General features: G+C 43.1%; 1 protein-coding gene across 8 annotated transcripts in view; it reads left to right on the top strand.

Annotated features, from left to right (window-relative positions):
* foxp2 (forkhead box P2) overlaps nucleotides 1–15,463 on the top strand; it is a 101,658-nt gene that overhangs the window by 28,594 nt on the left and 57,601 nt on the right. For 2 of the 8 annotated variants that reach the window (XM_022222791.2, XM_022222806.2), the window contains exon 4: nucleotides 12,579–12,765. The exons of 1 other annotated variant lie outside the window; for it this stretch is intronic. In XM_022222791.2, coding sequence (XP_022078483.1) covers nucleotides 12,589–12,765 — 177 coding nt within the window. In that variant the 5' untranslated portion in view covers nucleotides 12,579–12,588. Of the gene's footprint in view, nucleotides 1–1,837; nucleotides 2,221–3,633; nucleotides 3,806–12,578; nucleotides 12,766–15,463 lie in introns of those variants that run through there. 5 more of the 8 variants (XM_051949015.1, XM_022222798.2, XM_051949012.1 and 2 more) reach the window with 5 other exon arrangements.

Below are 15,463 nucleotides of genomic sequence, written 5' to 3'. Positions count from 1 at the left end.
CTCATTCTCTCCCTCACTGTTCTGCTGCCACCACATCAAGACGCTAGTGGGCCTGTTTGTCTCCGTTGACCTTGGCAGCAGAAAGCACTGGAAGAAGAGACACAGGGAATAAATACCTGAAGGGAGAAGGCACACAATTGTCACAGATGTGTAGAAACAGGCATAGCATTCCCCCTAGCGAGGCAAATGTTTCTAAGGCCAGGGGCCTCTTGTTTGTCTTTTCCAGTGAGGTACTCTGAGTAGTTTATTAAAGGGGCTGAAGGAGCTTTCTAGCCTGAAGCCTTTAGCGCTGAAAGAGAAATGGGAGAAATTACTGGCATAATGTGGATGCTTGGAGCAATTAACAGCAGTTGTTTAATGTTAGCCCCTTTTGACTCTCTCTGTCGTTGCCTTTTTTCTCTCTCTCTTGCTTGCTTTTGCACTCTTGTCATCTCCTCTCTCTCTTTCTCTCGCTTGCTTCAACTCCCACCGTCTCTCACACTCTGCCATGATTGTTTAGTGTTTACCCTCGCTGCCTCAGAGCTCAGACAGCTGACACTAATGAAAATGCTACATCTTTGGGTCTGTGTTGGTCTCTTAATAATGATATCATACGGCTGAAATATGCTCCAGCGGAGCCGGGGAGATAATGTGCTATTCAGAGCCTGTTAAATCATACCAGTGCACCGCTCAGAGCTGCGAGTTCAAGTGGTCTTTACCCCGTGTTAGGGGCTACATCTTTTCCTAAATAAATCTGTCATAGTTGCCCTGGGTGTCTCTCTTTAAAACATAGAAGTTCTTGCACTCCCTATAACCCTCTCTGTATGCCTGCACATATGTGAGCCTGTTAGTGTATAGCCATGAGTTTAATTTTGCAGCTGCATCTCAGCCAAATTCAGATGTGTTTTTGTATTTATTTCTGTACATATGGCACAAAGTTACGCAGGCAAACAAATAAATGTCCCCTCTTGTATTAAATCTCTCAGACCCATGTGGCACAGCAAGCTGGTGGCAGATGGACTAGCTTTCTGCATCTGCTGTGTGCAGACTGGGGGCTTTGTACTCCTCTCTCCTGGGGAAGACCGAGCCTTTCTTCTTGCCAGTAGATTCCTGTCTGTTGGAGCGACTAAGAAAAACATCTGTGGCATGCAAGGGAGAGGGAGACAGAGAGAGAGAAAAAAGGAGAGAGGAGGGAATAAAAAAAAATTGAAAAAAAGGATTGGCAAACACCATTAGCCCTAAATGTTCCATCTCATTGCCTGATGTGCATTGTTTACAGTAGGGGAAACATGTCAATACATCACATGTAGCAGAGTAGAGCTTAATTCAGCTTTTGTCAGATGGCCAGGATTGGTAGATTTTGCAGTTCTGGTTAAAGAAACTGACCTACTTCATTAGGAGAGATTAGAGGTATTTAAATGTTGCACATTTGTATTTATCAAGTGGTCAATGAAACCTTTAAAAAGTGTAAATGAGGGGAAAAAGCTGTGAAATTTTTGTCAACTTGGGTGTTTTTGGGTGTATTTTTTTTTGACTTAATATCACTTTTCCTTTTATTGTGCTGAGAATAAGTTTGTAGTTTGCTGTTTAATGCTCATAAAGGCATTTAAAGTGTGGATTGCAGTGACAGCACGGTAGCAAAAGAGCATAGAAAAGCATCATCTAAGCATTTTGTCTAAGAAAAAGTGAGCGAGCAGTCGGCATGTGGTGGTCTCCCCAGTTTTGAACCTTTGTGGTCTCCCTCCCCTCTCAGATTCCTCCAGAACTCCCACTCTCCCCCCACCCTCCCTCCCTATTTCTTTGCCAACTCTCGCCACCCTCCGCCCCCTCCTCTCCGCTCCCCACGACCAGCCCCCCTACCCCGCCGATCAAGCCACTGGTTTTTGTGTACTATTGGTCCTCAGGCGTCAAAACAATCCAGCGGGGCTGCCTGACTTGTTTTAATTAGGCAGCACTGAAACGGCAACTGTCTCTCAGACGTGACCAGGCAGAGGTGCTCTCCCCTCGCTACTACTGTAAATACCGCTGTAAATACTTCTCTGGTGATGTCTTTGACAGTAAGCGTCCGCTAGTTACTTTTTTCCCTTTTTTCCCCCCACACTTTTCATCCTCCGTTTTCTACTAGCGGCAATTTCCCCTTGTCTTCATTTTTTTGACACAGTAATGCTTTCAGGTTTCTGAGAATACTTCTTCAAATGCTTCTTACTGGGGAGAGTGGATTTCTCACTCATTGTTTAAAAGGTAGGTCATTTTCTCTCTTTTTTTCAGTCAGACTATTTATGACTTTGTTTGGATGTGTACTTTTGGCAGCAGTGCTTTTGTGATAGCGTGTGACTTGGTAATGCGTGGATGTGACACAGCTAATTGTTTTTAAGTGCTCTATACACTCTCCGCCGGAGCACGATATGGAAGCTACCGACTGCCGCTCAGCCCTTCACTAATCCCATTCAGACTCTTTACACTCACACACACTCTTTGACATGCACACAATCAGAGCTGGAAAGAAAAGCACCGAACCGCACCGGTATAAAAGCAGACACACATACCTTTTGCGGCGATCGCACCTCTCTTAGCAGCGTCCTTTTTTGCTTCTCTCTCCCCTCTCGTCTCAGCGACTACACAGAGCAAAGTACAAGAGCCAGTCCGGCAGGTTGTGCGTTAAGAGTGCGTGTGAACGTGCGTGCGTGTGTGTGTGCGCACATGCACAGGAAGAGAGAGGGAGGGAGAGAGAGTGTGTTCAGAGAAGCAGATGTGTGATTAGAGCTCCCTGGTAAGCATGCAGGCGAGGTGCAAGGGGAGAGCCGGCGAGCATCCTGCGACGAGTCACAGCAGTCGCCGTGTGAGGATCCTCTCACACACTCTCACATGCACACACTCTTTCAGCCCCACACAGGACCCACCCACATGCAGAAAGCACCTGCACACACACACACACACACACACACACACATGCACTCTTTCAAATTTGCACCCAAAATGCTCAGAAAGACAAATATTTCTTTACACTTACTTTAAAAAATGTAAAAGTAACTGAGATAAAGGTGAGAGGATGAAGGTTGTTCTCTAAATTAAAAGACAGCAAAATATAGTTTAAAGCTAATAATTGCAGTAGCTCAGTTTTCCAAAAAAGTAGTTTTTCCAATAATGGTGAAATTTCATCAGGAGCAGGCGTAAGAAAAAAAAAAGATGGTCTAATTATATCCAGAGTGGAGAGAGAAAGACACCACCATCTCTCTGTCGTAAATTTCCATTTTGTACACTTCCTCCCCCTCTTCCATACCATACACACACACGTGCGCTCACACACACTCCCTCCGCTGTCCCCTTTCCCCATTCTTTTCCTCCTCTCCCCCAACTCGAGCCTCCTCTTTCGGGCCTACGTGTCCAACCTGCACAGGGGGCCCCGGGTCGGTAATTGCCCCGGTGACAACTGGAAATGATAGAATAATTGTCAGGAGAGGCGTCTGGGCTTTCTTTTTTTTTTTTTTTTTTAATGGGACGAGGGGTGATTTAAGTATGCATGAATGGCACAGTGGTGGTGAGGTGGCGAGAGAGGGAGAGGGGAGAGAGAGAGAGGGAGCAGGGGGAACCGGGGCGGGTGGCGATGGTGGAGGAGGAGGAGGAGGAGGAGGTGGAGGGTGGAGAGGGGGGAGGCTGGCTTGTTTATGATGCCATCCTCCATAAACACGGCTGAAGTGATGACACAGATAGTGTTGCCTCTTCACACGGTGACACCAGTCGACTTGCGGCCGTTGCTGCTAGACACCCTCGGCAGTGGCAGAGGCTCTGTTCTCTGGTCAAGCTCTCTGAGACTCCTCACCTTCAGGTAAAAAAAAAAAGAAAAGAGAAAAAAAGTAAGGCAGACTCTGTCCCATCCATCCATCCATCCATCATGCATCCATCCATTCATCCACCCATCAATCCTCTGTCATCCACAGTCTACTCCAGGCTCTTGGCTATGTTTAATGGTTGTGTTTTATTGCCGGGCTGTGTCTCCTGCCTTCCCCGTTGGTCGTCCCACTGTGTAACCGTTCAGCCTTGGTCTGCGGGCTCTGTTAATCTGCTGCTTAATTAGTGCTGATGAATGGCTCGGTGTGTGCGACAGTGCGTGCGTGCACGTGCGTGTGTATGTGTGTATGCACCGAGGTGACTTTGTGTGTCTGCATGAGGAGTGTGTGTGTGTGTGTGTGTGTGTGTGTGTGTGTGTGTGTGTGTGTGTGTGTGTGTGTGTGTGTGTGTGAGTGTGTGCATGCATGAACTTGCTGTGGTATTTTCTGCTCTTGTATTATTTGGTCAGCGTGTTTTTTTTCAGATGTTGCTGCTTGCTTGCTTTGCTAAGCTAATCATTGATCATTAAAATCAAGAGGACAGAGACGCACCACTATGATTAAACCGAATAGAAGGGCACAGCCACTGTATAACCTTTGCTGAGCTAATAACAATCAAATATTAATCAGCTGCAGATATGTGTTTTGAGAGGGCAAAGCTTGTACTTGAAGTTTGACTTATTTGTTTTGGATGTCTGTGGGGGTAAAGAAAAAAAAGATATATATCCCACACTCTTTGGAGCAGATGTTTAGTTTGAAGAGAAGAGAGGTCACAAGACTGATAATTGGTGAAGCACTAATTATCTTTATCAAAGGCGAGTGGGATCATTTGTTTACTTAAATATTGATGAGGGTGAGCAAGGCATGGTATTGGGCTATTGTGGGCATATTATTAACATTTCATAGGGCTTTGTGCAGGAATGCGAAAGGGACTCCTCTTCATAATTTAATACCCTAATGCATAATGAGCTATGTGATTAGTTCACATGGAGAATTGGCCAAACTCCATTTTGAAGGCAGATAATTTACATTGTTCTCCAGAGTCTGGCATATAATAGGTTCTTTAGCGCAATAAAATTAAATGCTACACATTTTATATTTCAGCTTACAAATCCCCCTGGCAGTATTGAGTTTCAAGTCTTCTTTTTCTGTTTTTCTTTTTCCACGTCTGTCTCATTTTGTTTGGTGATTAAAAAAAAAAAAGAGAGAAGAAGGAGCGAGGGAATGAATTTTAAAATTGTTTAACTAAAACACATGTTTACCTACATGTTTTATTTAGAATGCACACTGGCCAATTAACACTGTTCATTAGCAGAGCTGTGTTATTTGTTTTGAAAGTTTAACCAATCACTTTGTTATGCTAATTGTGATGTAATTTAATTTGAGTTCCCGTAATGATGATGCCGCTATTATCCACATAAATGATGCAGTTAAGCAGCACAGCCTAATTTGCATGTGCTTGAAGGGGAGAGAGGCAGAAAGGAGCCGGCTCCCGTATCACTCTGCTTTAATTTTCCACCTCTGTTCACTCCTGCCCTATGGGTCTTCCTGGCCTGTCGCTGCCTATTGATGATCAGCACTTTTATCTGATTTTTTTTTCTTTTTTAATGACAAAATGCCCTTTATTTGCCTGCTTACAAATTCCTAGAACTGCAATCCAGGGAAATTAAATACAGACGTTTAAAAAAATGCAAATAATCATTTTGTCGCTGATGTATCAGACGTTAAGTGAACTATTGATTCTCGTGAATCCACACACACCTGTGCACAGATGCACACTACTTCCTTTTCATTTTTCAGTGGCTCTGTTTTGGATGTTGGGGGCATGGGAGGTGTGTGAAGGGCTGCTTCTTGAATTTAACATTTCCATATCAAAGTGGTTCTTTGTTGGTGCTCTGGCTTAATTTTTAATCTGTTGATTTCATCATTATCTTTGGTTTGGACGTTATTCAGATGTGGTTTGTGTGCTCGGGTGTGTTTTCTTTTTTTAAATGAAGAGGTGCAGTCAAGCAGTAAGACACTATCCACTGATGTCTTGTTTATTATTTTTATCACATCATTTTTTTTAATTTTAGTCCTGTGAAGTGCAAAAGTGATTCTTTCTTTTGAACATTTTTTTTTTTATCTCTGAACGTTTGACTAAGCCAAAGTTAAAGACTGCTTATTATCTATTTTGTCGTGAGTTACACTTTGGTCATATTCCAGAGGAGAGATTATTTTCTTTCTCCTGACAAACCCCCCCACCCCGATTTTTATGCTTCTAATTGGTTACATAAATCTTGTCTGGTATGAATGAGAAATGTTGCGGTGTTGTCAACTGCAATCTTCACCCTTATTTACCAATTCATTAAGATCTATCGATGCAGGACTGCTGAGAGGGAATGACAACATAAATCAGAGCCTGAGACATAATGGCCTTAATCAACCAGAAATAACTGGAAACGTCACAATGAGCTATGTCTCTGTAGCTGTGCCGACCGCGGCTGGCTCCCTGCGCCTGTCCGCTGGATCTGCATCGCTGTGGAGAGCACCGGAGATCAGACCGTCCAACTGTCATTTGCTTTTCTGATTTTCCTCCTCGTCCCTGAACAAGAACACCGGAGCAGTGTAAAGAATTTGCCCGTTTGCTTCTTTATTTTGTGTGTGTGTGCGTTATCCGACTGCGGTCCTGATCACTCACAGAATAAAACATCTTTTCTGAGAGGAACACTTCGACGCATGAGGTCTATAAATACAGTTGGGTCGGAAGTGCCCTGTATTCACCGCGCACCTCCTCTCCACTTGATAAAGATGATTGGACGAGACAATGAGGCCTCCCCTCTTTATAGGTCAATTAGCCCTGATTAGGTGGGCTGAGTTAATTAATGGAATTGGCAAATATGCAAATGAGAGCCGACTGATCAGCTTTCGTCACTGTCTCGCTCACCCACAGCGGCGGGGCTGTCTACTGCTTCAGCAGAATGAGGTGTCTGATGGGTAACATGTAAATGATATGGGACGAGCCTAAATGCAGGAGAAAACTACTTTCTCTCCTCCTCTTTTTTCTCTTTCTGCGAGGGGTGTGCTCCTTTATCGTAATATATTTAAGAAGTGCTGCATTTTTGTCTTCAACAAACAAATATACGACATTCCTTTTAAAACATTTTCCCCATTTTTCCCTGAATGACTCATGGATTTTAATTTAATATTTTGATGCTGACCTTTCTATGCTCTCTTTTTTTATTAGTAAGCGTGTACAATGACTGTTTTGTCATTGCCAGATTTCAGAGCTGGTTATATTCATATAACAATTTGATTTGTATTAACGTTGTATCATGCACAGTATTCATGAGTGCCTCTTGCATTTGATTCTAAAGAGACATTGTGCAGACTGTACAATTGAACATGCACTTTACACTCTTTCCTCTGGTGTTCTTTGTCATTTTTTTTCCCTTTCTGTTCTCCACGAACACTGACTCTGACACACACTCACACATCCATTCAGGGACACTTGCACACTGTGGCAAATAGTCTGTCTTTTATCTTATTCTGTCTCATCTCCTTATTGTAAATAGAAGAGAATTAAGTTCTGAACATTCTTGACTGAATGTCTCCTATCACAGAACTACAATTTATTGTCAGCTCAAATGAAGAATTGAAATATGACTGAGGTTTTCTCAATGTAGGGCTCATTGGACAGGAGATAACCACATTTGATTCTGTTGCTTTGAATAATGTTAATCCCGAAAAAAGAAAAGTCCATTATTCATATTCATCTCTTTTCATTTGGCCCCTCTCCTGATTTTGTAAATATGATTTCTTCAGCCCCCTTTTTTTTCTCCAAAGCAATCTTTATTCACCGGTGAAGCACTTTTGAAATTCCTCTATCTGAGAGCAGAAACCATTACCATACACAGGTTTATAAGAAGTAGTCATTAATGCTCTTTTATGGTGGTCCTTTAGTGCCAAAAAGGAAGCTTTTAATTCTAAGGCACGGCAGCCTGGCTTGCCTTACTTAATCCGGGGGACTGGGTTTTGTCGAACGTGGCTTTCCAAGTGGTCGTTTTTCCATCTCTAAAACCAACCACACTGCATGAAGCTGTAATGGATTGCTTGTGGTGTCCCTGTGCTGTGACAGCTCACTACCAGGCAAAAATTACAGTCACACCCAAAGTACAAACAAGTACATGATCGTAATCACAGATTTGTTGAAGACATAAATTTACTGCACGCTTTGCATAAATGTCTGTGAGACTTTTGATTAAGTTATTAAACTTTTTTTGCCTTTGTATTAAATTGATCACTTTAAAATGCAGTGGTTTTAAGCACCATTTTTTAGTCAGCACATACATGGCATTTTGATTTATTAAGCAATCTGAAGTATTGAATATGTGAGCTCTTTGCCCTTGCCCAGTTACTTCTTTATTTTGTATGCATAGTAACTTATGGCAATGATGAATTAATTTCACTCAAGCACAGAATCTGTGATTATTTTAAATGGTAACCATATCTCGACTTGATCAGAGAGCTGTGAGGAGTCAGCAGACTGTGAAATGTAATTTCTATTATTATTTTTTTATTTTGATCTCACAAACCACAAGAATTCCAGCCCAGCCACCTGAAATGTGAACTGATAATGAACGGACGTCTGGGATCACAGATTCACCGGTCACTTTTTTTCCCTCCCCACCTCCTCTTTTTCTTTTGTGTCGTCGTAATGAAAATATTTTTTGCAACTCATGCATATAAAATGAGGAAATGGATCAGTGTTTTAGATAGAGACTCAGTGGAGAATGTCTTCACGCAGAAAATGGATAGCCCAGAGACTCTGAACGAAACCAGTGTCAAGACAGTTGTGTGTTAACAATGTATTGTGAGTGTGCGCGAGTGTGTGCGTTAAATTCCTCAGTGTTCCCTAGACAGTGTTGGAGCACAGCAGACAGCTGTGTATTCCCACTAGATGGATGGCCAGTGTCATAGTGTGTGTTTACTGCACATGATAGAGCGGGAGACAGGCCAGGTAATGAGGCTACATTAAGGGCTTTTAGAGCTCGCAAACAAAGATGGAGGGCTGCTTCTTTCCCCTTTAATGATAGGTGTGTGTGTTTGGTGTGTGTGTGCAAAACTGGCAGAGAAGAGTGTGTGTGTGTGTACGAGGCAATGAAAGGCTCAATTTTCCTCACACCTTTGTTGTGTCACTTCTCGGAAGAAAGAGGAGAAATTCTCCCAATCTCTGGGCCAAATGCGTCGTGAGGACCCTTTCTCAGATTCCGTACCTGATGGAACAGACAGATTTGCGTAGTGCAAGATTCAAGAGTAAATATTTGCTCAAGCTGAAGAGGAATAGCAAGCAACTGTACGGTTGCACAAGGAATGAGACAAAAGCTGGAGTTGCTCCGAAGCTTCGCATAAATCGCCTTTCTTTGCTTTATTAGGAAATGCCTTTCTTTCTGTCGTACCTCCACCTTAATAGAAATGTTGGAGCCATCAGCGATCGTGAATTTAGAAAGTGCCAAGCAATCTTCATCTGCCTCTCTCTGTCTTCACACCACCCCACAACCTAAACGCCGAGTATCACTATCATCACCCTTCCCAAAGCTATACATCGACAGAATTACCAGCGTATTACCAGGTAATAACAGCCTTCCTCTCTGCTTCCGATCATGATAATAAGTGGTCTAGGTTCTCCCTCATTGGAAGATTATGGCTTGAGGAAATGGCATCAAATAGCGGGTGTGTTGAAATACAGGACACCGGCAATTTATGGATGTCAAACACACGTGTGGGTAAGCCGTCAGCCTCGCTTGTGCGGCGTTAAAGCTGCCTGCACCGCCACAGATCAGGACGAGGGCCCTGGTTGATATTGTAGCTGGAGGTGGCGAGGCTCCTTCCAGCCCAGTTGGTTGAGGACAGGCTGAGCCGGGGTCAGGGCTGGTAGCCCTCAGGGAGAGGCCATAGAGGAACTGTGGTGGGCACGTACACATATACAGACGCAAATGTAGATACGTGCTTCATACAGTCACACCCTCAGGTGCTGAGTATTGTCACTATCGGTCTCTCTTGAGTATTGTGTGATTTTGTGTGTGTGTGTCTATCTGTGACAGTTCCATCACCCCCACAGTCAGATCCGCAGCTTGGTCGCCCGCTCATCATTGCAGCCTGACTGTGTTTCTAATTGACATTCTAATTGGCAGATTTGAATGCCGCCTTTAGATGGCTAATTAATTTATCTCACCGCTGTCATTAAGGTTAAAGCGCCATCTGATCTCTGCGAATATACTTTGCATATATCTGCATTATCATTATGTTGCAGCTACACATTTTATTTTGCAAGACAGAGACCATATCACCGAGCTTTTTATTATTTGTGTTTAAAAATTCGGGTGGTATTTCTAATTGTTGTCAGATTTCCTAATTTCTTTTCGTCTTTTCCCCTATATGCCAGCACATTAAACAAAATTACACCGGTTTGTTAATATCAAAGCAGTAATTTTCCTTGGATTTCCTCCGCAGTTTGCATTGCACTCAGATGTTATTAAAAAATCCTTATTTCCTCGTCTCATACATCTTCAGGTTTTTCTGAACATCCATCGCCGGTCCAGGAAAGAAAGAAAGCAGGAAAAAAGAAAAGAGATCCAAGCTCCATTAGAATGTTCATAAAATCGTAGTAAAGGCAATCAGACAGTCTTTCTCTGAATATTTTAAACATTGGGCATGTAAAATTTATGCCTAATTTGAATACTTATTAGCCGGCTGATCTCGGCTGCAGCCTTGAGTTTCTTATGCTGAGATTCATCACCGGATTGGATGTCACATTGTGCCAGTCCTCTCCTCCTCCTCCCCCCCTCCACCTCCACCAAAAAAATAACCCCACCACCACCTTCCTCCCTCCCTCCCACTCACTCTCCTCTTCTCTCTCTCTCTCTCTTTTCACTCTCTTATTCTGTCTTTCTCCCCCACCCTCCCCTGTCTCTCTCTCCCTCTCTGTCTTCTTTCACTGTCTCCATCAGTAGTGAGCGGTGCGGTGTTAAACAGGGGCCTGTTTGTTCACAAGCACGCCTTGTCCTGGCCTCTTCCCTATTTACTTGTGTCCCGGGCAGCTGTCGCCCTGCTCTGTGTAATAGCTCAGCCCTGTTTGTTCTCCCTGCCTAGATCCTGTTTATCCTGGCTGTGGACATCCTTTAAGGCCTGTCCTGTATCTGCCCCTCGTCAAACACACACACAAGCGCGCACACAAACACGGCGAAAGACGTGTACACACTTCTATTAAAATGGTATTTACAGGCCAAAGAATACACACGGTACCCATGTGGGCTGGGCACAAATGCACACAAAAACACACACACAATCATAATCATCCCTCGGTTGTTGAATGTGGGTGGATTCTCTAGTTTTCTCTTGCACGTTAAATTTTTTTTTAAAAAGCTGTAAAAATGGCAAAATCAGTATTAGAATTTGTTGATTTTCACAGCTTTTGTAGCAAACTTCCTCTGTAAGGTAGCTGCTTTTTGTGTTATTTAAAATATTAATTTAAAATTTGAATATGAAAAATAAATATATTCCAACTAAGAGACAGCTCAAAATGTCTCATTGTGGATTGCATTTTGAGTTTCCATTTGTTGGCTCTGAGTGTCGTGCATTTATTGTCAGAACGTCGACTGATGTTGGAGGGGCTCGTCTCTGCCCCAGCGAAGGTACAGAGCATTAAATGCAGGGGATAATGATAAAACATGTATTACTGGAAAGAGAGGAGGTAATATGCATAATTTATGCTGTTTTTAGCACAATCATTAGTGATATTCGTGATAGAATTTTTCCCCCCCTTTCTTCTCTCCTTTTTTCTCTCACCAATTTTCCATATCTAATAAACGCTGACACAATTAATTCAGTTTTTTATATTTATTTACACTTGTTAAAAATTTTGTTTTGTATTGCAAATCTCCCGCCAGAAAGTTTGATTGGAGCTCCACATTTGGTTTAATTGCATCTCATTGAGAGCGGAGATGATTTTTTTTTTTAAAAAGTCACAAAATAAATGAATATATAAGGTTTGATTAAAGGAGAAATAAAAAGGACTCAAGACAATAAATGACATCCTTTCTGTATGGAAGCCTGCGAGGCACGTTTTATTTAGCCACAGCAAAGATGACAAACCCATTATAGTGTTCATCACCAGTACCATGCACCATGTGATTTGGTTCCTCCCCCTCCTGCCCCGCCACCAAATTTTAATTTTGCATGATTAGCTTTGCGTCATTAGGCAACTTCATTCAGATGCGAAACACACTAAATAATCTGACAGCTTCAAGACGGCAAATATTTTAGGAGAGCCCATGCTTCTGTTTTTTCTTGAAGTGTGATGGTGATATTAAGAATTAAGCTTATTTTTGATAATTGTTGAAGCTTTTTTTGTCTTTATTCCCTTACAAATGTATTTAGTGTTTTAGTGATGATGATAATAATAATAATAGCAGAAGAGGTTTTAAATCCTGGTGCTTTGATTTATGTCCAAATTTTAGTGGATAAAAACCACATTTCAAATAGCACCGGGACATGCATCTCTTTGTATTGCTTCATTTACACAATGAATGCATAATTGCTCCTCCTGCATCTCCCCCCCTTCTTCTCCTTTCTACCCCCCCCCTCCCTCTTCTTTAAATGCTTTAATTTTCAGAGGGGGACTGAGGGCTTGATAATAGAAGCGTGTAAAAAAAAAAAAAAAAAAAATAGGAGGGAAAAAGGGGGGAATTGTAACAAGAAGAGCCCTAACCGGTGCCTCTTAATCACTTCTAGGTTTTAAATCATGATGATGCAGGAGTCGGCCACAGAGACAATAAGCAACAGTTCAATGAGTCAAAATGGAATGAGCACCCTAAGCAGCAGCCAATTAGAGGCTGGCAGTAGAGATGGGAGATCAAGCGCTGGTGACACAAGCAGCGAAGTAAGCACAGTCGAGCTGCTGCATCTGCAACAACAGCAGGTAAGTTGTGTTTCTCCCCCGTCTCGTCTCTGCCGCTCTCTCTCTCCCTCTCTCTCTCTCTCCCACTCACTCTGTTTTCCCCTCGCTCTCCCTCTCTGCTCTGCTGTGCTCTCTTCTCAGGCAGCGCTGGGGTGTTCTACATAGGCAGGAGGCACATTGAATTATGTTGTTTTGTGTCTGTTGTTGGTTTTTTTTTAGCACATAGAGAGGGAAAAAAATGTTTGTTTAAGAGGCTGTTTATGTTGTTGGTAAATTTTCCCCGTCAGTTTGTTGTGCTGTTGTTTTGCCTGAAGCTGTTGCCTTGCAGTTGATGATGGAAGTGTTTTGCTGTAGTTGTTATATTTATTTTGCGCCGGTGTTTGTTTGCACGTGTATGTAGAGGTTATCGTAGCAGTCGTTTGAGGCCACGTGTGAGAGAAAGAGAGTGCACGACAGAGGTAGAGACAGAAAAAAGGAAAGGATGTGTGCTGAGGCGTCGTGCGGACCAGTTTGGGCAGTGTGTATGTGGATGTGTGTGAATGTGCATGGGTGTGTGTGTCATGGCGGCGCAGTATCCACCAGAGGGCCTCCTAACTCGGCAGTAGTTGGAGGATCACATACACATGCAGACCCACCAGCGGCACAGAAACCTTTGACTGGGACACTTTTGAAAGACTTACTTGCATGCAGTCTTTCTGTCTTTGTTGTATTAACTAAAATAATCTCCATTTTTTAAAATGATCTAACATTTTTTTTTTTTTGCTCATTTCTGTTATTTGTTGCATTGATTCTGCTTGCCCGCAAATATTTGATGCTCCCTTTTGAATATCTTTAACTTTTTTTTTTTGTTGCTTTTTTTGAAAACCCATGTTTCATTGTACCGGTTGCTATTCATCTCAGTCGGAGCAAGTTGAGGGTGAATGAACTGCATGGAGGGGGGGTGCGAGAGGTGCTGGTTAGGGGGCAGGAGTTGTGAAAGTCAGTCGCCGGCAGAGTAAAGGAGTCAAGTGTCTCTCGTGTCTTTTCACGGTGAATGATGGTTTTGACAGTTTGCCAAAAGAGCAGTGGGAGATTAGGTCAGAGGGCCACGCTTTGGGGTGGACGGAGGGGGGACAACGCCGAGGGTTTGTAATGATGTCCTTTTGGCTTGATGGGAATTTCCATGCAAGCGTGTATTTGTCGCGTTTTTGGAGGCAGCTGAAGCCCTGTGGTCAGTTTGTACAATAGATGCGTTTCTCTCTCTCTCTCTCTGTGTGTGTGTGTGTGTGTGTGTGTGTGTGTGTGTGTGTGTGTGTGTGTGTGTGTGTGTGTGTGTGTGTGTGTGTGTGTGTGTGTGTGTGTGTGTGTGTAGTATTCAGTGTATAGCACGACGAAGCATGTCCCGGAGGCCCCCCCACTACCATCACTACTTCCATTCCCCATACACTGCCCCATCCATCGACAGCTTCAACCCCAGTGGTCCTGCTGGTGGCTGCATCGTAGCACCGTGGCCTCAACCCGATTTATCACCACTCTGCCACTCTTACTGCACACACACACATCTGATTGGGGTCAATTCTCTCCCTCTCTCAGTCATCGCTCTTTTACATCTGAAGGTGTTGGGTAGAGAGCTGCCTTCCATCTGCGTCAATACTCTCAACAGATAGAGGGTAAAATAGAGAGAGATAGAGAGCAGGATAAATTGAATTGTTATACCATAGAAACCTACTGCTGGTTGCACTAGAGAGAATTGTAAAGGGCTGAAGAAGGAATTTCTTTGGTAAAAAAATCTTTTGAACAGTTTAAATTTCATTTAAAATGCCATCCATATATATGTCACATTATTTTTGTTAGTTATTTTAATAAAAAAAATCCCCCAGGTTTAAGGAATAGATTTGGAGATGTAATGAAAGTTAAAGTAAGAAAAGTGTGTCTGTCAATGTAAAGTCAGTAAATGATCTCAAAAACAAAGAAGCAGTGCTGTTAAAATATTATTTAAAAAAAGGCCACAGCACAGAGAGGAAAAAAGCGACGTAAGCATAAAGTGTCTAGTTAAGTTTCTGAGATGGACGTACGGCTGAGAGCGCTGGTGGTGGTGGTGGGTGAGGTGGGGTTCGGGGGGGTGTAAGACAGTGTGTGCCTTGTAAAAGAGGCCAGCCCAAGCCTTCTCCCAACCCAGAGACAGACACATTGAAATGAGCAGTCCAGCTAACAGGTCTCTGGAGGCTTTTTAAAACGGGGGCCCTGTGCTGTTAACTTCACACACACTTCCTGTGGCGCGCTCACGCTGCATCTCGTCGAGAGCGAAAGCACAGTACAAGGAAGAACGATGAGCTTTTTCCCCTTTTTAAAAATGCATATGTTAGCACGATGCAGTGCTTTTGTCTTCACGTGAAGAAGACGTTGGCAGGTGTCTTTGAATGACAGCTGGATGAAGCGTGGTGTGGCCATATATGCATGCGTCAATCTACACTTGCACTTTTTTCCTTTTGCACCTGTGTGCAGCTAAAAAAAAAAAATAGCGTCCACGTTTGCTCTGAGTCCATTTTGAAGGAAGGCTGTTGGGTGTAATTTTCCACCCATATTTGGAATGACATTGAGTGGTCCGGTGGGTATAGAAGCTGCAGTCTCTCATCACGCTGCTGGGGGGATGATTAATAATAAGCACTGATGAATTCTCCACTGTCCCTATGGGTTCTGCCATTACCTAGCAGCTCCAAAATACCACCTGCAGCTATAA

Source organism: Acanthochromis polyacanthus, chromosome 1 (assembly GCF_021347895.1).
Source record: "Acanthochromis polyacanthus isolate Apoly-LR-REF ecotype Palm Island chromosome 1, KAUST_Apoly_ChrSc, whole genome shotgun sequence".
NCBI lineage: Eukaryota > Metazoa > Chordata > Actinopteri > Pomacentridae > Acanthochromis > Acanthochromis polyacanthus.
The sequence above is the reverse complement of the archived record's forward strand: the minus strand, read 5'-3'. Positions and strand labels throughout refer to the sequence as shown.